General features: G+C 35.0%; 1 protein-coding gene across 3 annotated transcripts in view; it reads left to right on the forward strand.

Annotated features, from left to right (window-relative positions):
* Nucleotides 1–26258, forward strand: part of LOC125052439 — a 108134-nt gene that overhangs the window by 54855 nt on the left and 27021 nt on the right. For 2 of the 3 annotated variants that reach the window (XM_047653288.1, XM_047653289.1), the window contains exon 3: nucleotides 20894–20939. In XM_047653288.1, coding sequence (XP_047509244.1) covers nucleotides 20894–20939 — 46 coding nt within the window. Of the gene's footprint in view, nucleotides 1–8355; nucleotides 8686–20893; nucleotides 20940–26258 lie in introns of those variants that run through there. The other variant, XM_047653290.1, reaches the window with a different exon arrangement.

Raw genomic sequence — 26258 nt, forward strand, 5'->3', positions numbered from 1 at the left:
AGTGATTAATTTTAATAAAAAAAGGTATCGGTACTCGGTAATTAATCGTCTATATGTAATATATTTTTATACTATTATTAAATATTTTAACGGGATTTTTTTATTCAAAAATCTGACGCAGCGAACGTCAGATTGAATATAATTAATTTTTATTCTAATTTACGAAACAAATTTTCCCGATTTCTACAATTTTGAAAAAACTTTTAGTAAATTATTATATTTCTATACTAACCAGCTAGTAACTTAAAAAAACTACATTCAAATATTAATTCAATAATACCTAAAACCAGTTAAACTATACTAATATTTTTGTAAAGATAAATAAAATTTAAGGATTTTAAAAATTCGAAGCTGCCAGGATTATTATACAAATCTAGGGTCTCTAGGCCCTGAACCCCATACTCTCCACTTCTGCACTGCTTGTCAGTGGAAGCCTGTAAATGGATTTAAAAAAACCAGTGGCGCTACAAGCTTTTATGTCTCGGCCTCAGATTTGTATCAGTTTCATGATCGTGTTCCTCACAACGTTACCCTTCACCGTACGACAATGTTAAATGCGTGCATTGGTGTACAGCCGGGGTTCGAAACAACGACCTCAGGGGTCAGAGTCGCAAGCTAAAGCAAAACCAACTGCACTTTGAAAAGAATTTCCCATCATAAAAAGAATTATATTACATTGTGGCATATCAAATTAGTTGACTACCGACATAAATTAATCTTAAAAAACACGCGCCGTTTATCAATACCATCAAGAGCTTAGATAACAGTACGCTTATCACTTTATCTCTCGACACACATAACATTGGTTTATAATTATCGATACTTTCATACATGGCGCCAATGTGCAATATTACTGATAACTGATAACGGACCGTAAGTGTGCACCGGTGCGAGAATTAATGCTTCGTCGTTGGAACTATCTATTAAAGAAAAGAAAAACCGATTAATAATAGGTGCCATCACAAGATTTAATTGCGCATTCTTCTAAAAGTTTATTCTAAGAGTACATTGTCTTCACATATAATTATTTAACAAATGTAACAAAATATTGTAAACCTATTTTAAAAGAGTAAGTGTGTAGTTTCTTGCCCATTCTTCTCCAGATGAAACTACCTTTTGGAAGGGGCAACTAGAATCTTCTTTGTATTTTTTTTTGACGTTCAAAAGTGCCATTTTAGATGGTCTAATTGGAATAAATGATTTGACTTTGACTTTACAGTTAAATCTGTGATTCTTACCACCACTATGTGGGACCAGCTGCTCATCGATCGATTTCCGAACCAATAGTGTATTATTAAAAGGCCGGCAACAAACTCGCGAGCCCTCTGGCACTGAGAGTGTCCATGGACGGCGGCCAATTAAGATAAGATGAGCCTCCTGCCCGTTTGCCCCTGATACTTAAAAAAAAACATTCTTCTAAATTTAATTACTAATCGACAATAATATAGAAAACTTTGCTAACCGGTATGTGGTGAGGTCAAATGAGGATTTCAGTGCTGCTTACAGTAAAAGACGAGTCGTGGAAAACGTATATTGTGAATTAAAAAAAAATCATTTAGAGATGATAATCCATATAAAAATAATTAAATAATGGATCAATTCGTGCTTCAGTGCAACTTAAGACTGGTTAGTAAATGCCGAACAGTAACAGTTTAAGTAGGTATTGTCCATCTGTCCATCTGGGAACATTTACCCCATACCTTAATGGAAACACAAATGCTTTATATAAAAAAATCCAATAAGTTACTCTTGGATGGGGTGAAGTTCACACATGAACTAAAAAGAACCTAATATACGATTAAACTTTATAAAAACTTCTTTAAATACCTTACAAAATTGAAAAAAAAAATGAGGATAATTCAAGTAAAGTACACGTACATCTTGGAAAATGTTGAACTTAAAAAACTACGCTTCATTTAAAGTCAGTTTCCTCTAACTTTCCCCGTTTTCCCCGTAACTTGCCAGTTGCAAGATTATGTAAAATATGCGATATATAAACATAGACAAAACATAAACAATAAATATAATAACCATGTGTTAATATCATTGGAGAACGTGGCATTAATTTATTATTTTAATATATTTTAATTACTTTGCTCATCACATATGAAATATATTTTATGATTTGAACTAAGAATCATGTACTGTTGTATAATTGATGCGTATTATCAAGATAATTTAACTATTACTTTAAAGACACATTAAATTTTAATCGTGCTAAGGTATAACTATGAGGATACCACTGAACTGATTGTGATGAAATTTTTAGCGTTTAATTTGGAATATACCGAATTTTAATCAATAATAAATATCTCAACTTTTTTGTTCCCGCAAAATTTGTGAACAACCATAGAGCAAGGATTATCCATTTCATTTACAGCTCTGAATACCTCCTTTTGAAGTTGGTTAGGCAAGGAAGGCTTTGTCCAAACAACAAATATAACACACCAAAGCTAGCGACCTGATTCCGGGACACGTAACAAATAAATTTTAGTACATGAAAAATGGCAACCACTCAAGAGAATATTTACAGTTAAAATTATTGAAGGTGCATCCTCTTTGCTGTTTTAATAACTTTCTTAAAACAATTATACCGTTTTGTATAGTCTCGTACAAGACATTTAAAACGTTTGTACATATTTAATTTATTAAACAATTTCACATAACAAATAACAACCCAGAGGGATCATTTCTGGGCAAAATAATAATACAATATTTGATGTTGCACAGACCCACTTAGCTATATAATGGTGTAAAATATACAACGATATCGCTCTTTGGATTTAAATATTTTGTTTGACGTGGATAGTCTATACCTAGACTCTACACTTTGTAATCAATGTCAAGTCTTAGTTACAGAGGTATCCACTCACAAAGGCCGCAAGTCACGCGTCATACTTACGTATTACACTTGAATGGTAGTTATAGAGGTCAAAGTCCCGCAAAAATTATAAAGATAATAATCACTATTAAATGTGCTGAAGGTTTTTTTAATTCAAATAATAATACAAATACAGTGTTTTCAATACTACAAATAACAATTCGTTAAATACCAATGCAACGAAGATTCATGTAAAATGTCAGTTTTGGTATTGTCTTGGCTTTAAGCGCTGTCATATTCATTTTCAAACACAGAGTCAGGAAGTGCGTGAAGATAACGTTATACCCACAGCAACTTGATTAGTGGGTTAATTTCAAATAATCTGTAGAACATATCAAACTAATTACAAGTGCCAGTTTGACAATTAACATTCGACAATTGACAGTTATTTTTTTGAATTCTAAATTCAAATTTAGAATCTCATGGCTCCATTATCCTCAAGTTCAAAGTATGTAAAGATTGTCCATCAGTACATAACATATACTAAGTTTACTGTAGTTATGTTTGTCGACTGGCGCCTCGTATATTTAATTGTTCACACAAACAGACACGCCTGATCTACTAATGTAACTAGTTTTAGCACATTTTTAATCAGGTTTTGGGATATGTATTAGGAATATAACCCTTAATATTTACGCGCCAAAGTATATCTAAAAAAAGAAGTTTAAAGAGGTATATTAATAAATAAATTTTAAAGTGAGCCTCCTGCCCGTTTGCAAAAAAAAAATTAAAAAAAAGATTAAAAGTTTAGTAAGGGACCTGACAGATTGCCGTGTCTAAACAAATCACTACAAAGTAACACTAGAAAAAACTAGCAAATAGTAGTCATTGTATAGGACTCTAGATATATTGTGTCAAAGATCCGGAAACCATTGCGAAACCTCGGAGGGCGAAACTTCAGGAGTAACATAGTATTTATTTATAATAATATTTATTTATGGCAATATTCAGATTTTTTTTACTCTCAAGAGTACTTTTACTCAAAATAATTTCGTACCCAAGAAAAAATTATAATAAAATGCATTTCCAACTAAATGCAACGTCTGCATTGACGTATCAGTCAAGACTAAATGTTCTATAGATAATCAATTTATATGAAACACGAGCAACCATAAAGATTTCCATAGAATATATAACTTGATTTTTAAAATGTACTCAAGCGTAAAAGTTTTTATTATTTGTCTGGCTTTAGTGCTCTCGATTCAATGCAAACTCAATTTCGAGAGATCGGTCATTATTTACTTGTCTCATATCCAAGTGGTATCATGTAGCATTTAAAATATTTGAAGAATAAAGTGAATTTGCATTTATTTTGTTATATTATGCAATGAGACACGAATGTAGGTAATATTTGAGTAACGGAGTATCAAGGTTAAACAAACAACCATTAAACTGGCCAACTAGATTTGTTTTCATACAGCGGATTTGGGTAACTGTCACATTTACTGTAAAGCTTATAGACAATTATAAACCACAGAACACACAGAATTTGTTTATGTATTCTATTTTTGAAATAACCTAACTATGTAAGCTAGCAATATAGTACCGTAGTAAGTAGTGGTCTGTGCTGGCTTACTTCTTGGGCTTGGTATGAAAATAAGGTTTTATATTAAGAATTACATAGGTGCATAGTCTTAAACGTCGTTCATCAGTATTCGTAAATACCCGATCTCTTTTGTATAGTGATCTTAGACCGATAATGAAAGGAGTTAATGAAATCTGAATACGCAATTTGATACTGAATACCCATGGAGAATGTTCAGAGTTGTTCGGATTAATGCAGGTGATTTTCATCATTGGATGTCAAGGCAGAATACAATCAAAGTCCGTCGTTCCACAACTGAGCGCACTACCACTATGTGGAACCAGCTGCCCACCAAAGTATTTCCGAACCACTTCGACTTAGGGTCTTTCAAGAAAAGAGAGAGCGGCGCCCTCGCACTGGCAGTGAGAGTGTCCATGGACTTATTATCACTTCCCGTTTACCCTCTCTTCTATAATCTCACATCTGCTCACAATAGTGCGTACCTAACGCACTACTAGTGCGTACCTAACGCACTACTAGTGAGCAGAATAATGCATTGTGATAAATGACTATTACTGTATGATCGTAAACAAGTGACATTGGTTCTAGTTCATCCATCCAACTTTTTCTATTCCGTAGTTGTTCCTGTAGGAAACACAATAATTCGATGATTGGAATAAATTCGGATGGGACGTTTCAAATAAGCAGTTCCCCCGGATTCTGTGTTCCTGCGACCAAACGACGGAAGTGCACATTGGTGATTTATACTTGTTCCTGACTTGTGCTGTGAACTTTTATAGTCCTGTTAGTATAGAGAACTTGAGAACACTCTGAGCGTGACTTTAGTAGTACTATCGTAATACGTTATTTAATTTTGCTATTTAACAATCAATTTACTGAAATAGTTAACGCCTAAACTTGACTTAACCAAAAGTAACACAAATTACTTCCATTTTCAAAATCACTAATCGGAACATCTGCGATCGAAAATAGCGGAAGTCGCATCAAGTAAATACAGTTAAATATGCACTTGTCATAACTGAAGATTAAAGTCAAATAAAGGAAATGTATTGTAAAGGCTACGACGTTGGGTCAAGGATGGTTTTACTGTAAACACTTGTTGTACTGAGATTCATTTAGGTGATTGAAGGCCCTAGCAATGTTTAGCTCTGTTTTAATTATTGAAATGTTATTTTATTAACTTCTTTGGTTACTTTTGTAGATATATTTTAATAAATGAATTGAATAAACACATATAAAGGAAAATTATTGATTTAAATGCGTCTTAATAATTTTCCAGTTTTTTTTGAAGTTCTTTAGGCGCGTTATGAAAAATTGATGAGAGTGAAATTTTACGATGCGCGCGCACCGTGACACAAAATTAACAGAATGAAGTTGCCCACGGAAGATGCTACGGTATTGGACATAATTTAAAAACAACATTCGAATAATAATAGAATTTATGTTACACTTAATGTAAGAGAATAATAATAAATATTTATATATTTAATTTTTCAAATGTAAACTGAACTTTATTGACTATAATGACTCCTTTTCCAGTTTTTGATTATTTAAGTGTAATTAATTATTTGCATGCAATCAAAAACTATTTTTAATAATGTCAAAGAAGTATAACTTCTTACGCGCGTGTGCGTACGCCCTTTTTTTTAATGAATAAAATTGCACCTAACGACGTGAAGTTTTGGGGCCTCGAAAGAATTCATTCAATGGTAAATTAAAATACTAAACAAGGAAGGACACAAAAGACGTGTCAACGACTTCGGAAATAGGAAATGTCACTGAACACATCCATTTACGATTTAATGATTAATTGAACTGCGATTTGAATCTTAAATACGGTAATTCACCTAAATTCTCAATGTCCCCATAGTAAAATGTGACCTCTTAATAAGGAAGAATTACAAAAGTTTCGGTATTTTGACCTACAAAAAGGTGATTTCCCCAATCACCGCTTCTTTTTTATGACGTCAAAATACTCAAAAGATATAGTTAGAATATATTAAAGTCTTGTGTTATAAATCTGATTTACTAAAAAAAACATTTCAAGTTATAAGTTCTTAACTAACAAATAAAAATAGAGGTTGATCGTAGAGGGTAGATGAAAATTAAGGGTTGTATGTATTTTTGTATGCTGTATCATAAAAAAATAAAAACATTTTTTTTTGTCTAAAACATAAAAATATAAATCTGGGATGGACACCCCTTATCACTTTGGCTTTTGAAAGATAGATAGTAGCCGATTCTCAGACTTACTGAATATGCATAACAAATTTCATAAGAATCCGTCGAGCCGTTTCGGAGGAGTATGGGAACGAACATTGTGACACGAGAATTTTATATATTAGATATAGTGATAATTTTCAGCGAAGACACGCTAAATATATGTGCAAACAAAAACACGCAGGCCTAATGAGCTGGGATGTTTTGTATGTAATTATCTAGCTAATTAATATTTGCACAGCCTCCACACAGGTCTTGTTACTTCAAACTACTTGAGAACTATTTGAAAGTATGATGCCTGTTTGACATTGTTTTCTATACAAACTTATTAGTGTAATGGTTAGCATGCTTTGCATATTAAAAAAAATGGTTTAGACTTAACCACCTATTGGTTAAAATTGAACTTCTAATGCGACTTCGATTTATGGTTGCACTAGCCGTTTCCCGTCCGCTTTGCTGGGCGAATTAAAATAGGAAATAAATAAAATTTTGTTTCATATTTTTATTATTCTTCTTTTTAACTTCCCGCTAAGAAAATTGAAAATGTTCGAAAATCGACGATTTAACAGAAAACAGACGTTTTGAGGTTCTAGGAAGCCTCTCCGAATGTTTCCGCGGTGAAGTCCGTATGTATAAATTTTCATAAAAGTAAAACAGCAATAAAAAAATGAAGGAACGTTGGAATTTTATAATAAACCATCTAGGAAAAATTTCGCATCGAATGGCAGTAGTGTCATGTCGATACGATCAGTGGTTTAGGCGTGAAGGAGCCTCAAACAAAGACCATTTATCTTATATATATATAGAAGATTAAACGTTTAACGCTACCATGGAGGGCGTATAAAAGCACTGTTGCTTTAAACGTTAAAAATCTACAATTTTTTTTATATTGATTAGTACTTGGCGTATAGCTTGAAGGTCATACATTTCTTGTGTATCAAATTTACATATATTTTTCCATTTCTATAAAAACTCGTCTTTCTATTTTAAGATTAAACCATGCGTGCATCATTGTCAACAATCATAATTAAAAGCGCATATTTATATAAAAATAAATAATAGTGATAGTATTTGTATAGTTGTGGTAACTTATAATTATGTAATTCAACGAATTTAACACCTGTATAAACTAAACCTACATTAATCCTTATCATTAATCACATGAAAAGAATAATACGTTCAGGTCAAACATTGAATACCAATAGTGAAATTAAAAAGGCACAAACGTGAAGAAAAACTTCAAAACATCACTTTTCAGTTTCATGTAAGCACATCTGAATGTTAAATCCATTGCCTATTAGCATAGCGCGATCGGTGCTATCGCGAACAAAAAAAAGTAATTTATGTAAAGCAAAGCGACGCTATCGCTCGGGTGAAGGATTTCTCGGGCTAAATAAAAAGCAGTGAGGTTGTAGGCACGCGCATTGGCCCATTTTGATAAAGCCACGCATAGATTACAGCGACCACTCAAGCACTCAGGTGTACAACTTGAACGTTCTGATTTCTCTTTTATTTTTCTTTGAAGCAACCTTTATCCGTTTTTATTTGATAGTCCTTAAAAGTTTAAAGCGATTAAGCGAGCAATCGCGAATTTAACTCAACATAAAGGCCCTTTCAGTGAAAAATTAAAGAACAAAAAGCCTGAGCACATCACACACACAAACAAAAAAGTTTAGCTTATAAGTTTATAATCAAGCGCGGTTTTTATCTCGTATTCCGTAGTCATCGGCCGACCGTCGAAGAGCGCACATGTCGTTTTCGCGGCTCGACTCGTGTAGCACGCGTGTGAAAATATACGGGAAGTTTCATTAGAGTGATGTGAAGCATTTGAGGTGTTTTCCAAGTACTTTATTTTGCGTGTTACAAAACCTATTGTTTGTAACGCTAGGCGAAAATATGTTTTGAGTGTTTTGAATGCGTGTGTTTAATTATTACATAAAAGTGGATTGTTCAAAGGAAAATCGACTGGAAAATTCAGTTAGATGTATGTTCAACGTAATATACAACGGGACAAAACATGACGGCAAAGTTCGGCTATGTAAGTGTTTTATACATTTTTTATGTGCTGTTATAATATACTATATAAATAATTATAAAATTATAATCAATCGAATATTAATCGAAGTGGTATATATAAAAATGTGCAGTGATAAAAACTCTTTATAGGTTTTACTAAATTTAACTTTTGTAGGAAGGTAGATCCTCTGACGCGTAAATTATTTTTCAATTTTTGTTCACCGTACGCGGTATAAGCAATTATTCATTACGTAAAATAAATCCCTTGGAAAACACACGCCCATAGTGTTTAGCGATACTTACCCACAAGGCACATACAGTACGAGTTGTCCCAAGTAGTATCTTTTCCATTCGATTTTTCTTATAAGAAAATCAGGAATGTATTTAATCCAAAGATATTGCGTATTATTTCAAGACTTCAGACAGGTATTTACTATCAATTATTTCACTTATCAGCATATATACAACTATTTTGCTATCAATATTACTTAAGTACCAGGTTTTCATATTGTGGCATATATACAACATACTACTTACTATTGTATATCTCAACATATTAAAAGTATTGTCTGATTTATTGTATATTAATTTCAGCAGGTACATTGAATCATTAAATAAGGATAATCGTTCAGGAGTAATCCTTTAATATGCGAAAATGTGCCTTATTTTAAAGAGATAGGATTGAGATAGAATTAATTTGTTACAAAAATTAAATTTCTTGACCGTACTTGAATACACTGCAGATATGTTGCGAATGCGTTGTAATGTAAATGTTTTTGGTTAATAATAGTTTCTTTATGAATTGCTTAGATAATATAACAATGATAATAATATCTACTTTTCCTATCTTATTACAAACCGACGGTGCGGTTTCGATATTACATGTTGAAAGTTTCTATACCCAATCGAATTAATATTTCTTCAGTTCTCTTTGTTGATGGTACTTTTTTTTAATTTTGATAAAGACCATACAACTAATTTGACATAGGAAATTCCATTGATGTATTTGTTATGAAAAAAGGCAGTGTCTATATCAAAAAGTGAAAAAGATATCCAGAGATGTTCCAGAGATATCTTTTTCTTATGCATATTTTATATATATGCAGATTTTTTTTCATATGCAATTTGTGGGCAAATTTTGGAAAGAAATGTAAATATGTCTTTGCATTCTTTTATTTATACTTCTTGCCAGATCAGTTACGCTTATACGGTATTACGTTATTTTGGTTATTAATTTCATAACATAAAGGGACAATATTAGCCATGCTGACGCAATGAGCACGGCATTCATTTTCTTCTATGGCAAGACGATGTCGTAGTTAAAACTAATTTAATTAATATTTATTATTTGTTGACTTAATTTTAAGCAATCGACAAGTATGAAAGTTATATGTTTATGAAAGTTATATGGTTAGTATGGCATATCGGTTTAATAGTTTAGATATAATAGTTAAGAGTTCTATTGATAAATAATAATTGAAAAATTGGCGCTAAGCTTGGTCGCAGATTTCTGTTTCGTGATGATTTTTTTTCGTAATAGGCAAGTAGGTGATCAACTGTAGTCGATATGTCGAGAATAAGGTCTAAGGTATAAGGCTTTCCTTTCGATGTTTGCCTTCATGGCGCACACGGATAGAAAAAATCGTGTTCGAACGCACGACCACAGGGTTGAGACACGCACGCTTTAACCACCGGGCCATAACTGTTCTGTATGTTTATTATATTTTATACATTAAAAGTAATTTGACAACAATATCTACGTAGGTTACCGAAATGCGCACAACTACCGAACTGATTTTGATGAAACTATCCCTTAAGTATGTACTCGTATATATTCCATCTGTTAACTAATTTCGTAAATAAAAACGTATTTTATAATTCCTATATACCTGGTAGTTCAGAGACCTCTCACTCGAATCCTTCCCGAATATAATAGAATAAACACTACTTATCAAGAGATTGGCCGATTCGGTAGTGTGCTGATCAATTTAAAAAAAAAAACATTGTTAAATGCCTATCTGATACCTAATTTGCTATTTCAGTAGCAATTTTACGTAACAATAAGCAATTACAAGTAAAATCTAAAATTGGGAGTGTAATATTGTTATTATTTTTACTTTTTTGTAATATTTCTGTTCTGTTTACCACAATTTCAACATCACTTACATATTACTTTTAAATCAGTTAAAAGGATCACTGTTATAACTGTAGGCTAATTAGAAACATTACCCATTAGGAAGATAAAGGACGATTCGCAAAGCTCCAATAAGACTAGACCACATATTGATTAACTAATAAACTGCGCATTTTATTCGTAGCATCAGCGTAGACCCTAGTTTTGAATTGGTTTTATTACGAATTAATGCAATTTGTGTTTATAATTGAGATTAAAACATGGAATAGTGTTGTAGGCACTGTAAGTAAGCCGTGTAAATAGTTATATTTTATAGATTTTGCATTTATATGGGAGACGGCTAGTGTGGCAGGTTCTCATTCAACAGAGGAATTTTCAACCAATTTTTATAATTTCTGTTTATTTTGTCACAAGAAAATTTAGTTTATTATCAGTCGTTGATAACATATCTTTTATTAGCCGATTAACGTCAATGTTGGTATGTAAATAACTTCCTGAATTGACAGAAAAATAAATTTATTTTAGAAAATTTATCGCAGAAATATATGATACAAAACGCAAATGTTTTTTCATATTTCTTTAGATACACATTATCAATTATTATTAATCTTAATTATCAATAATTATTATTCAATAATTACTATGGATTTATGAATTAGGATAAAAATAATATTCTATTTTTTTATAAATTAATCGTAAAATAATATAATACGTTTGTTTTTTTTTATTATATAATAACGCACGTGCTTACAATTTTACAATGCAGAAATGGTTTGATTTAATTGAATAATTAACACATATAGTTAAAATTATAAAACATATATACACTTTATATGTTTTATAATTTTAACTAATATTTTTCACCATTGAATTAAAATTTATACCACAGTAGCAAATATCACTATCTTGCCGCAGGTCGTTGGCTTATCAAATACTTAGTTATTATTTGTTCTTGGAGTTGAATATTTTTTAATAATGTACTTTTTTTCATCATCATAATAATATTGACTTCGTGGTACTACGAATTTAAATAAATCTGATCAATGAAATCACTTTTAACTGGTGGGATAAAGCTTTCAAAATATCGTGTTAAGTAAATATTGTAACATTTGGCGCTTATATATATGTTTTACTTTTTAATACGTTTTATTGAAATATGTAAATAATTTTTATAACTCGACGAAGAACTCGGAAGTAACATAGCTATTAATATTTCAAAATTATATAATTTATATACCAAGGCCAATTTAAGCAAAATTTATTTCTTACTTTGAATTCTAGTGTAACTTTATAACCGTAAATTTAATGCCAAATATAGTGTATCACAAATTATGGAATATATAGAAAATTAAATTATCTATTTTTAAATAACAGATGTTACTTAAGTGATTTTCATAATAACAATCTTGGAAAATCTTTGAAAACTGTAATTATATAACGAAGAATATTGAATAGCAATCAATAATATCTTGATCTCCAATTAGTTTAAGTGACGTGACCTTACCGGTGTCAATTTAATTCAATTTGATGCCATTTACGTTCTTAGCATCAGACATTATATTATAGAAGAAAATTCTTCATAAACAATATAAAATCTTCAATATTTACCGGATGTATTTGAGTGATATTTGTGTACTCGCGTATTTCTTCTTGTAGATACAAAAGTCTCTAACAATTATATCCAACACAATATTACAGTATTTAAAATATTCTTAACCTACAAAATAATAATTAAAAACACACACTACACTAAAGTTACGTGTAAAACTATTCTTAACTTTGAATCAAAATATTGCTAACATTTTATTTGTTATTTTAAAATATTCCCTGAATGAAAATTTATTTTAAAAGGCCTTAACATCAAAATGTTACAATACCTATTTTAGCTTAAAATAATTTAATTAATGATTAATTTGTCAATACTTGGCTGACAATAGCCTCTTTTTACCAGCCTTAATGACGTCATTATACAAAGACATTCAAATTCGTAGATTTTATCTTGTTGCATTTGAAGTTATAATAAAGGCCCGTTTATTTCCAATCTTTACAAATGTTGAATATAACAGTATAGATTTGTTACTCGATATCCTTATTTCTTCCAACATTTTCTAATTTTTTCTATTCATGGCTTTGGGTATCCATTCGCGGGTAACGCTTCTTTATCTTCTATCTGCCTTTTTTAGGGCACCTTTTTCTTATTTTCCTCCTTAGTCCTTTCTATATAGTTGTTTTGAAAGTCCACCCACTTTTTAATCCTAATATAAATTCATTTTCTAAATATATGATATACACACGATTTGTAAACAATGTGTATCAGTCCTTATATATTAAATTATATGTTATCGTCCCATTAACAGAGGTTGATTGCATGATCTCTAACTTGTGTTTTTGTTGGAATCATTTTGTGTTATTGCACCTATATCGCATAGCAATGACAATGTGGTTATAAATGATTAATGATAAAATTGATACTTTTAACTACGTCGAGAATGTTTGATAAAACTTTAACCGGCTTAATAATACATTTTAACTAATATACGTTACGTTTACGTTTCACTTATTGTAATTATCAAATCACTTGTCACAAGTCATCCTCCTAATACAAATATATTAAAATATAACACTTAATCAATGAAGGATCATAATAAAAATAAATTATTTATATCGCACCTATCTCTTTTCATCAGTGTAAACATAACTTGAACGAAAGAGAACATAAGGGAACTATTACGTAGGGTTCTTCTTTGGCGTAATTTTTAAAATTTACTGCCAATTAAAGGGTTCGTCAGGATGATAACTGCGATTTTTCTAAGGAAAATTTCAGTTATAACTTAAGTTCAAGTTGAAGTTTGAATACCTCAAGTAAGAGAGTAAAGCTGGTGGAACATCTATCACCTCTGTGCATTATATATCGTGTCCAGTATTGATATACATTACGATACGATCTTCAAACATACAAACATATTAATCCAACGTTGAATGCGTGTACTCTCGATTTTATGACATGAATATCGTTATCAACACGTATTTAAAATATGCCTAGCATATGAAATTGAAATATGTAGAAGAAATATCCGTACAGCCTTTGTAAAATCGGAAATATGTATGATGAATATATATAGCAGTGCTTGTTAAATTAATCTGTAAACCGAGTCTGTTTCACAGTATTTGAGTCACTTAAAAGTGGCTGAAAAACCTCAAGAAAATTTTACTTCGCGTTTCAGCCCTTATTAATTTAATTGCTTTGTAGAACGCATAAAGCGAGGGTTATTTCAAAGGTCATTCTATGTATTTAAAGACATTTCGTAATTAAAATGCCTCAAAGTCTTTTAAATGAAATTTTTCTCATAAAAGCTCTTTGTAATACCAAAATAAATCTGTATTTAAATAACTTAAGTGATTTAAAAAGAATTTAGTTAATAATTGGTTTATTTCCATTCATATTTCCCCCGGTTCATTTTGAATCGGTAACGACCGGTGTTGAGCGCATATTTTTGCGTTGAGTTGGTGAAGAGCTTGCGTGTCTTTTTACATTTGTAATGCTCAGTAGCTTCTGCATATTGTAGATGACCTTCTAGGTCAATGGCGCGACGGATCTGGTGACTGCGATAAGCAGTTTCTGGGTGGGTTTCGACTCTCCGTCGGGCAACCTGTTACCTCCGGCGTGTGTCGTTGTCATGTCTAGCGGCATGCTTGTGGCCAGGGGGGCTTGCCTTTATTGGCCGGCCCTGAGAGAAAGGAAAATCTCAATAAAAAACCCTTAAATTCCCGACATTGGGGCGCCTTGTAGGTTTTGCGCGGTGTCGGTTACCTGTATTTACAGGTGGCTGGTGAGTAAAGTCAGTCGCTAGCGGCCAGCCCTCGGATACCACCCGTCCTCCGAGTGGTATAAGGGTTACCTAGGTGCAGGGGGCACCACCTGGGTGGACTGTGTATTTCCCCCATGGAAAATAATTTATGAAATGACAACAATAAATAATCTAATAAACAAAAAAAACAAATCAAAAGAAGATGTTAGTGTGGAGATGCCGTGTGATGCGGCTGAGCAGGAGGCTGGAGTGGCAACGGCGGGCGATCAGTTTGTTTTGCCAGCGCCCCCCAGTGATATTATGTTGGAGTGCCCTGAGATGTCGGATTCTTCCACATACTCAGGTGTTGAAGCAAGGGAGTCTTTGACAGTTTCATCGCGGTTTTGGAGCTCCCGGAAGCGTTTCAGAGAAGTCGCTGACACTGATTCAGATATCGCTAGAGAGGCGACTTCAAAGATAACGCGGCGTAAAGGCAGAGGTCGGCCATCCACTAAGGGCGAGAATGTGGATCCGGTTCCTGCTAATAAATCTGCCAAGTTGAAAGAAACTAGAGCTGAGAAAAAGGCTCGCGAGGAAGAAGAGCTTTTGGCCTTGGAAATTAAAGCTCGAGAAACACAATGTACTCTATCTTCTGTCTTGGTGTCGGAACAGGGCGAGGATATGTCATTGGATTTAGTAAAGAGGATTGAGGCTAGCCTGGGAGTTGTTGAAAAGGTCGCCACAAAATCGTCCAATATCAAAGGACAATGGGTCCATATGGCAAAAAATGCCATTGCGGACATGCGGAAGGATATTGGGGTGCTTGCTAAACGTTCAGTTTCTGAGGAAACTCGATCTCTGCGTGAAGACAACGAGCGCCTCAAAAAGCAAATTGAGATACTCCAGCAGGATATGACGGATCTTCGGAAACATGTTGGAGTTAATTCAAAGGAGCCACCGCTCACTCCTTCTCTCCTCGAGGAGTTTGAGGCAAATCTGATGCGCCGTATCGGGGATAGATTAAATGCACGGTTTGAGAGTCTAGAGCCTAGGCTTAATCCTGCACCTGTATTAAGACCTTCTCTAGCCGCGGACCGACGCAAGGTCGTTGGGCCCCCTAGATTTGAGTCAGGTCAATCCCAGGATAATAGACAGGTGAATAGTAGAAGCTTGGTGCAAGCAGCATCTACTGCTTTGCCCCAAGGACCATCCTCTATTTCAAAAAAGAAGAAAAATAAAAGAATTGCAGGAGAGGAAATATTGGCCATTGAAAAGGTATCTGCTATTACTCAGCCCTCGCCTCTGCAATCGGCTTCCAACCTTTCTAAGGAACATTGGTTGATTGTTGGGAAAAGAAAGAAAAGGAAAAGGAAGAAAAGGGAAAGGTCAGGTGCTGTGTTGGCTCAACCAACTGTAACAGGTTTTCAGGCACCAGTTAAAAAGCCAAGACTGCGTACTCCCCGAACAGCTGCTGTTGTTGTAACTGTCCCGGCGGAAATTCAGAAAAAAGGCGTAACATATGCGGAGGCTATTAAAGAAGCGAAAGGCCAGATTAGGCTAGAAGAGTTGGGAATTGAAGCAGTTAGGTTTAGACGTGCCGCAACTGGTGCTGCCATTATACAAGTCACTGGTGAAGGTGGAGGAGATAAAGCAGATGTTTTGGCTAAAAAATTAAGGGAGTTGTATGGTACGAAGGGCATCCTTGTATCGAGGCCTGTTAAATCTGTTGAGGTAAGAGTATCAGGCTTAGACGATTCTGTTACTGCTGACGAAGTAAAATTCGCTGTGTGTAAAAAAGGGGAGTGCTCATCCGATCATGTTAGAGTTGGCGAAGTTCGTCAGGATAAGTCAGGTCTCTTTGCGGTGTGGGTGAAATGCCCGGTGGAAGCTGCAAAGAAATTGTCTGAAGGTCGTCTGCTTGTAGGCTGGACTTCAGCTAGGGTGACGGTGCTGCAACAACGAGAACTTAGGTGCTTCCGCTGTTTGCAAGCTGGTCATGTTGCAGCTCGTTGTACGGCGGAAATAGACCGTAGTAAGTCTTGTTACCGGTGTGGCCAGCCTGGCCATCGTGCTTCTGTTTGTTCATCCAAACCACAATGTCCTCTGTGTATTGCGGCAGGTAAAACAGCTGATCATCGACTGGGGGGGAAAGCTTGTACGGCTCCCAGTCAAAAGATGCCGAGAAGATTCAACACGAAGGTTTCAGTAGAACCAACCTTAAGCGGTGACATAATGGAGACCCAAGAAATTGTAATAAGTTAGTATGGATCTACGCTTTATTCAATCTAACCTGAACCACTGTGCAAGTGCTCAAGATCTTTTAATTCAGAGTTTGACACAGTGGATCGTTAATATAGGGATTGTTTCAGAACCATACATGGTTCCAGATAAAAACAACTGGGTCGGTGACCGTGATGGTCTTGTTGCGGTTTTTATAAATGATGTCAACTTGCTGTCAGTTGCTTCTACAATGCAGGGTAGAGGTTGCGTTGCTTTAAAAATTGGCAGAATTGCAGTTATTGGTGTTTATTTTTCCCCAAATAAAACGCTTGCTGAATTTGAAACGTTTTTGTCCGAACTGGGCTGTCTGGTTTCATGGTGTCGACCCCTCGATCTTATAGTCGCTGGAGATTTCAATGCTAAATCTACAGTGTGGGGGTCTCCAGTATCTGACGAACGTGGTGACGCTTTGTTGGATTGGCTAGCAACTCAAAATTTAGTGTCACTGAATCGGGGTAATGTTCAGACTTGTGTACGTATGAATGGTGGCTCTATTGTGGACGTTACTTTTTCAAGTCCTGCTCTTGCAAGTCGTGTTTATGGATGGAGGGTGTTGTCAGAAGTTGAAACTTTATCAGACCACAAGTACATTCGTTTTGATATCCTCGATTCCACTGTAAGCTTACCGGGTCCTGCTCCATCTGAGATAGGTCCTAGATGGTCCCGAAAATATCTAGACAAAGATGCGCTTACCGAGGTATCCTTAGTAGAGGCTTGGAATTCCAAACCTTCAAATTTTACAATTGATTCTGAGGTAGAATGGTTTAGGGACTCACTGACTCGTATCAGTAACGTTGCTATGCCCCGGATCGGTCCCATCTCACCCAAGCAAAGCGTCTATTGGTGGTCATCTGAACTAGCCCGACTACGAATGGAGTGTGTTAAGGCGCGTCGCCGTTACACGCGTTTTAGAAGAAGGCATCTCAGTTATCGTGATCCGGACGAAGAGGCAAGTTTATATACTTCTTATCAAGAAGCAAAAAGGGCTCTTCGGTTGGAAATAGCTGAAGCAAAGGATAGGGCATGGAAGGAGCTCCTGAACTCTTTGGATCGTGATCCTTGGGGGCGACCGTACAATATTGTCATGAGTAAACTCCGTCCCTGGAGGCCGCCGCTAACATCCACAATGGAGCCGACGTTTCTGGGGATGGTTGTTACATCGTTGTTTCCTTGTGATTCTACTCCTTTTATTAATGTTGACTTCGATCATTCAGAAGATATTCCTGAGGTGTCAGAGGGTGAGTTAGGGGCTGGTGTTTTTAAAATTCAAAACAAAAAAACCGCTCCTGGTCCAGATGGATTGCATGGAACGGTTTGGGCGCAATCTCTTAATAATGGCTTATTTAACAGATTTCGAGATCTCCTTTCTGATCTTTTGAGGAAAGGCATATTCCCTAATAGCTGGAAAGTTGGACAATTGCTTCTTCTTAGGAAGTTCGGGAAACCGGTAGATTCACCTTCGGCCTATCGACCTATTGTTTTACTTCCTGAGGTGGGCAAACTGTTTGAGCGAATAATTGTCTCGCGCCTCGAGAAGCATCTACAGACTATTGGTCCAAATCTGTCTGATACTCAATTCGGTTTTCGGCGTGGTCGCTCTACAATTGACGCTTTAGCTAAGTTAAGGGACTTGTGCGAAGAAACTGTCTCTGGGGGTGGGGTTGTGTTGGCGGTTTCGCTAGATATTGCGAATGCGTTCAATACTATTCCCTGGAGAGCGATTATGGATGGTCTCCTTTATCATGGTGTGCCTGTGTACTTACGTCACGTAGTAGGAACTTATCTCTCTGATCGATCGATCATTTATCCAAGTCGGGAAGGTTGGAGATGCTATCAGGTTCGATGTGGAGTTCCACAGGGGTCTGTTCTTGGGCCCCTTTTGTGGAACATTGGATTTGATGCAGTCCTTCGAGGTAGACTGATGCCAGGAGTAGGTTTAATATGTTATGCGGATGATACACTTGTGACGGCCAAGGGATGTAATTATCAGGAGGCGAGTTTGTTAGTTACTGCTGGAGTGGAAGAAGTAGTGACTCGTATAAGACAACTTGGTCTTCGAGTCGCTCTACAAAAATCAGATGTCATATGTTTCGCTAGGAGGTCACCACCTAGAGGCGCTGAGATAATAGTGGATGGTGTTCATATGGCATTAAAGTCGACGTTGAAATACCTCGGGTTGGTTCTTGACGCCCGATGGACTTTCAAGGCTCATTTTGCTGCCCTGGAACCCAAGCTTGATTCAACTGCAATGGCATTGGGTCGTATAATGCCAAATATCGGTGGGCCAGGCGGGGGCTGTAGGCTCCTTTATGCTGGTGTGGTGCGTGCAAAGGCGCTTTATGGGTGTCCGATATGGGCAGATAAGTTGTCTTTTTACAACAAGGCTTTACTGAGACGGTCACAGCGTAAAGTTGCCATAAGAATTGCTAGGGCATACCGTACCGTATCCTGTGACGCGGCATGTGTCATAGCCGCCACTCCGCCTTGGCATTTGGAAGCTTTGGCTTTGGGTGAAATTTTTTGGAGACGAGCTGAAGCCAGGAGTGGTGGTTTTGACCCACCTCTGGAGGTAGTCAAGGTCTGGAAGGAGGAGTATCGCCGCCTAATTTTGCTAGAATGGAGGGATGAGTTAAGTGAATGTCGGTTTGGTTTACAAACCGTTGATCTTATTCGTCCCTTCTTGAAACACTGGGTGGACCGACGGTGGGGATCGCTTTCCTATCGGCTCGTTCAGGTTCTCTCTGGGCATGGATGCTTTGGGAGTTACCTGCATCGAATCGTTGGGAGAGAGGCGACACCTGCTTGTCATCATTGTGACTGTAGAGAGGATACGGTGAGGCACACTGTTGAGGAGTGTCCGGCTTGGGACGGCTTTCGCTCGGTCCTTGCTGATAGCACTGTTGGCAATCTGTCGCTTCCACTAATTATCCAAAGAATGGTGGAAGCTGACAATGACGGCCCATGGAATGCCTTCAAGGCTTTTTGTGAGGCCGTCATGACTGAGAAAGAGAATGCGGAGCGTCAGCGCGAAAACAATTCTGATGCTCCGCCGGTAAGAAAACGACGACTGGGGCAGCGACGCCGTGCTTTCGCACGTCTGCCCTAAGTTAAGATGCTGATGATTTGTTCGTGGGAGGAGTCACGTTGATATTGTGGCATTCGCGTTTGGCGGGGGTAAGGATAGGGCACAGCTGTTACCTGCCTCCGCCCTTTGGCGAGCCGAAGGCATCCGTCAGGTTTTAGTGGGTAGGTGTGTAAATATTATGTCTGAGTCCCACATAATCCCTGCTGGAGTAAAATTCAGCAGGGATATGCGTAAAAGCATTTCCTGACGTTAAAAAAAAAAAAAAAAAAAGTGGCTTCAGCGTGCGACTCTCATACCTGAGATCGTAGGTTCGATCCCCAGCTGTGCACCAATGGACTTTCTTTCTATGTGCGCATTTAACATTTGCTTGAACGGTGAAGGAAAATATCGTGAGGAAACCTACATGTCTTAGACCCAAAAAGTCGACGGCGTGTGTCAGGCGCTGGAGGCTGATCACCTACTTGCCTATTAGATAAAGAAACAAAAAATTTATTCTGATGTGACAGAAGTATGAAAACATAAAGTTTACACTATTGTTTAGCTGAAGAGAAAAAGAATTTATAGTTTTATAAATTTTTAAATTAAATGTGCACCACGGTGTTATCACTGTATCTTTATTTAATAGTGATAGCAATACCAATCCCGACATTTTGTATGCAGTTTCAATGTTATTCTCAATATCAATAGGCGCTTACGCAACCTTGGAATCAAGCGTTAAAAAACTCAGTGCAGAAGTCTGTATCGTTATCGCAAACAGGACTTTGAGTACCAATTTTTGAATAGTTTGAAAAATTTAGATTTGGAGTATTTTCGAATCGTTACAACTTCTCTGGTCTCGTCAACGTCTCTGCTTATCTCCTCCTGGTGTTGCAGGTGTCATGTGCGCCTAAAACAATGAAGTTGATAATTAAGCTTTGATATTTACATCTTCTTTCTGTTACAGGTTACCACAGCTTGCCGTCTCTGCAAAGATATTGTGCCTCCTGATGGTAAGTATAACCTTGACTATATATATACTAATATCGTTAGCCAATGTCATTATGCGCATAGTAGTTTTTATTTTATTTTCTACTAATGCACTATGCATGTACTATGCGCGAAAGATTCACCAAGGCCAATAAAAGTTGTGTTTCTGAGAATAACATGAAAATCTTTGTGACATTAACACGAAGCACCCAAAATAGAAAAACTCTTTTAAAAAAATAATGATGTTAAATATTGTATCATTAAAATATATTTAGATTTCATTGGATTCGTACATTTAATAACTTTTAAAATATACAAATGATTCACGCTATACATAACGGTTACTATTTTTATATAATAGGAGACAAAGGGATAAGAGGCTCATCTGATCTTAAGTGATTCCGCCGCCCATGGAAACCCACGTTGCCAGAAGAATCGTAAGTGCGTTGCCGGCCTTTAAAAAATTGCCACGCGCTTTTCTTGAAGGACCTTCTATCGAATTAGTTCGGAAATACTTTAGTGGGCAGCTGGTTCCACATAGTGGTGGTGCGCGGCAAAAACTGCCGTGGAAAACAATCAGTTGTGGAACAACAGACGTCGAGGTGATACGGATGGTATTCTGCCTTGACGTCCGATAATGAAACTCAAAATACTTCTTAAAATATTTCCGGGAAATAATAGTGAAGTTAAATATTTTCAGGCCAAACTTGTCTTTAATTTAACATTCACCCTAAGGTTATTCGACAGTCAAAAGTTTATCACCACCCATTTGTCATCAAATTTATTCGCGCCACTATTAGCAATAAAACATGACCTTTAGGTAAAGTATTAAAATCAGCTTATATCCATCAATATTGAGCAATTCATTTAATACTAAAAGACTTAACCCCAAATCAAAATTCCTATGACGTTATTAAATATATATTTTATATGTTACCACTGTCTGTATATTTAAAAAGAAAACCTCAAAGACAAGGTTGGCAACTCAAATTTATTTCGAATCTAGCAAGAGCTGATAACGTCTGAATAGATTCTCATAATTTGTTGCTAAAATCCATCTTTATCAACTCAACTTTGTATTAAAAAAAGGTATTGGTCCATTCGTTTAGCATTTGTGTTGCCACAGATATACACAGACAGGTTTGCGGGCTTAGAAGTAAAGCTTGATTCTATATGTTCCTGTAGCTTTTTATAGGATAGGCTGTTTAGTAAACCTCTGCCAGTATGTTCTCCATAATACTATAGTGTAGGTTCTAGTTAGCAACTGCACAAAGCTGGGGCAACTCACTAGTCATACGTTGGCAGTTATTAAGTAGGGGACTTATAATCTAATTTTATTGCTTAATTTAATAAGCTTAGTCCCACTTATTATTCACAATGTAAACAAAATAATCCCCTAATGTCATAATTTTGTAATTTATGTCTTCTTTTTAGCTTTTAGCGTGTGATTTAATAATCAACTAGCAGCTGTACTCTGAGTCTTTCGTTAAATTAATTTGGTATATAAATAATACCTGTGTTCATGGCCTAGTGGTTTGATAGTGCGACTTTCAACTCTAAAGGTCACACCTTCAAATACCAGATGTGTAGTAATGGAATCCGGAATGAATCTTATATCGTCGCTGTAGAATGATAACGTATGTCTAGAGAACCAAATATTACAGGAAACGAAATGTTTCATTTCGCCAATGTTCGTAAAAAATATTATTATCTGTTTTTGTCCATAGCTTTAGATGGTATAAAGGACTTATTAAATAATAACATAAATAAGTCTTCATGATTATATCAGTTAAATGACATAAGAGTCTAGGAATAAAAAATAAAAGGTTTTTGAAGTGCAACTTCATGAGGGTAAATTTTACGAAAACGTCACGAAGTTGTGCAGCGTTTTTGTTGAAAAAAAGGGAGAGTGTGATTGAGACCGATGGAGAGAGAGTGAGAAGGGTGAATTACCTTATAGAAATTATATTTTTAAAATTAAAATTTCGTAAAGAGAATTTATGAAATATTAGTATTTTATATTTTAAGCAAAATAATTTATCGAATGACGAACTGTAAATTAAAATGCCACGTGTTTTTATTACCGAAGAAAAAAATTTAATAACTCAAATTTATAATTTGTATTAATTTTCGACACTTAATATTTTTATGACAATTAAATTCATTAAATTCCTAACATATCTTCCTTTTTCGCTTCCTCTAAGTCTCAGAAATCTAAAGTTTTAGATATGTATAAATATGAGCAAGACTTAAAAATTAGTTTGCCAAAGAAGTTTCACTTCCCACATGTGTATGTTGTACGCACGCACTTTTTTGACATACGAGGTTATCATTCTACAGTCACGATACCTAAATTTTAATGATGTCAGAAATCCGATGCACTTGCTACAAGGAACTATAAAAAACAGATGCAATCTGTGGCGCCAATGGGTTTATTAATTGTATGTTACAAAATATAAAATTACTATACGCAGCGTTTCATAGCGAACGCATTATGTTTTAATTTAATATTAAAATGTAAGCTATCATATTCGTTGGGCTACCGGTTACCTATCATTTGGCGCCATTACCTGTAAACACGACACGCTGGATGAAGAAATTCAATTTAAGGATTACCACGACCCACGGTAATATTGAATATATTACAGTGATTACATTGTAAGTGTCTACACAATTACTAGGTGTATCCCATACAATAACTAAATTATTCGTTCAATATGTACTAGATAGATAACACACAAATAATATTTAATAATAATATAGGATAGGATAAAAATACAAAATCGTTAGTTTCTCTTATTTTACCACCACTATGTGGATTCAGCTGCCCACTGAAGTATTTTCGAACCAATTCTTAAAAGGCCGGCAACGCACTCGTGAGGCATTGAGTGTACATAGGCAGCGGTAACACTAAACATCATAAACCTCCTGTCCGTATCCTTTATAAAGTAAATAACGTAAAGAATGGTAACACTTGGAACATGGGGCTTATTAGATGAAGATATCTTTCTCAATAACTCTTTCTTTTCTGTTATCATAGAAAAATGATAATAAAATTCTGAATGTTTTATCAATACTGATAAACTGAGAGTTTATATATGAATAGATCAGCAAGCAATTGCCGTAAGTAATATATCAGCAAAAAGTGCGTTGAATGCGCCGGCGCATATTAAATACGGAGATCATGTTATGATGATCATTTTCATAATTTAATCCAATCGTGTTTGTCGTATCTAATGTTGCCGCTTATTTCTTGTTTGTGTAAGAAATATTGTAGCGATAATAAACACTATTTGTATTTGGAATTCTACAAGTATTTTAAATTTGTTCGAAGTTTTGTAAGGCAATAATTTGGCCGACGCCATTATAATTTTTTGTTTTGTTAGACTGACTTAGTACGTGTTTTTCATTTGCATTTTTCCTTTTCCCAGTTATTATGTATTATCAGTGCTTGTGATATAATGTGTCCACTGTTCTTGTTAAATAATATATAAACACAAAAAATATATAAATGACAACTTATATGAAACCAGCAGTTTTTCAAAAAAAATTGAATTCGAATTCTTTATTAAGTCTTTGTATAATAAACACAGGTTTTGTCCGATTTCTGAATACCTTTTTGTCTTCGGTGACTGACACTAATCTAAATCTACGGTACAATTCAATTTCCTTAGAATAAGACGGGATTTCTCGTCTTCTTTAAATTAAATACAAAATCACGAATTATTCTAAATTCGTTCTTTATTCGAAATTTATTTTAGTTGTCATTATTCAACACCACCCAGTTATAGCACAAGACGATAATTTCATATCTAAATACAATTTATAATATCACATGGATATTAGCATAAATCGTTTACAGCATAATAGGCTATAAAAATCGCAAACATGAATGGTTAAGTGGTTTCAAGTATTTCTTAAAAGTGTGCTAAAATCAACTAACACTGACGTCAATACATAACTAGATTGTGTTTTGAGGAAAGAGAAAAGAAAATTGTGAATAAACTGTTTTGCTTATTTATTTATTAATCTATCTAAAATCCATGACAATTATGGTGAACATTTTTACAATGAATAAAAATATTAAACTTCCAATTTAAATGTTTTAGTAGTAATTTATCGCTTTTTTTAATTGATCAGTCCACTACCAAATATATATATAAATATATAGCTTCACATAGTTAATTCATAATGGAAGTGTTGTCTTGGATTTCCGTATAGTTATTCCGGTATAAATCTTCTTCAATCAATTATGAAATCCTCCCTGAGACGTTTTCCTTTATAATTTCTAATATAATCTATAATATCTACTCCGAATAATTTAATTTTGATTCTATACGAAAAAGGAATCATTAACAAATCGATAACGTTGCGTTGACAAAAAAATAAAAGTCATCAAAATTTTGTGGAAACTCAGCTTTTTAGAGTTAAATAGCTTGATCGATTGATCAACAGGAATTATTATTTATCAATACGTGTGTGGGCGTTTTAATCGCATTAAATAATTTGATAAGAAATAATTAATTTTGGTCATGGCTTATATCTATTTTAATATGCGAAGTATTTTAAATGTATGTATGTTTTGTTTGTTTTTTTTGCTATAAATATGTTGTGTGTGATTTTAAAAGCTCAGTGGTTAATACAAGCCCTAAATCTGTGGGTTCGAAGCCTAATTAAATAAAAAAATAATCAGTTGTCGCAATTAACCACTACAGTGATGGAAAACTACTTTATAGTACGAATATTAATGAAAAACTTGGAGCTATCTGAGCAGAATTGGATGTTTGCATTATATTATTCAACTGTGAAAATTTCCGATAGATTTGGTTAAAATAGAGCTGTTGACTGCGTGCGGTCAGGTCGAACGATAACTCGTATTAAACTTGATAATAATCGAAGTTAGTGAATAAACATTACATAGCATACTGATAAGGAATATATTCGTGACTTAGCAGATCCTAAGCAGTATACAGCAGCTTAGTGGTTAAGCGAAGTCTCGAGTCAAGTGTTCGAAGATTTTACACAATTGTTTTTCAATGAACGGTGAAAAACATCGTGAGATGACCGTTATATAGAATCAAAATACTGAAGTATTTCCGAACCAATTTAGGGTCCTTCAAGACAAGTGCGTACCAATTCTTAAAAGGCCGGCAACGCACTCGCGAGCCCTCTGGCATTGAGAGTGTCCATGGACGGCGGTATCACTTAACATCAGATGAGCCAGTTTGCCCTCTGTTCTATAAAAAAGTCCATCAAAGAATTGTTTACCCTCCTATCAACCTGGTGTCGGGCCAATGACTCCAACTTTTGTAATTGGGGGCTTGACAATTGGCAAAATGAAC

This window comes from Pieris napi, chromosome 9 (assembly GCF_905475465.1).
Source record: "Pieris napi chromosome 9, ilPieNapi1.2, whole genome shotgun sequence".
Classification (NCBI taxonomy): domain Eukaryota; kingdom Metazoa; phylum Arthropoda; class Insecta; order Lepidoptera; family Pieridae; genus Pieris; species Pieris napi.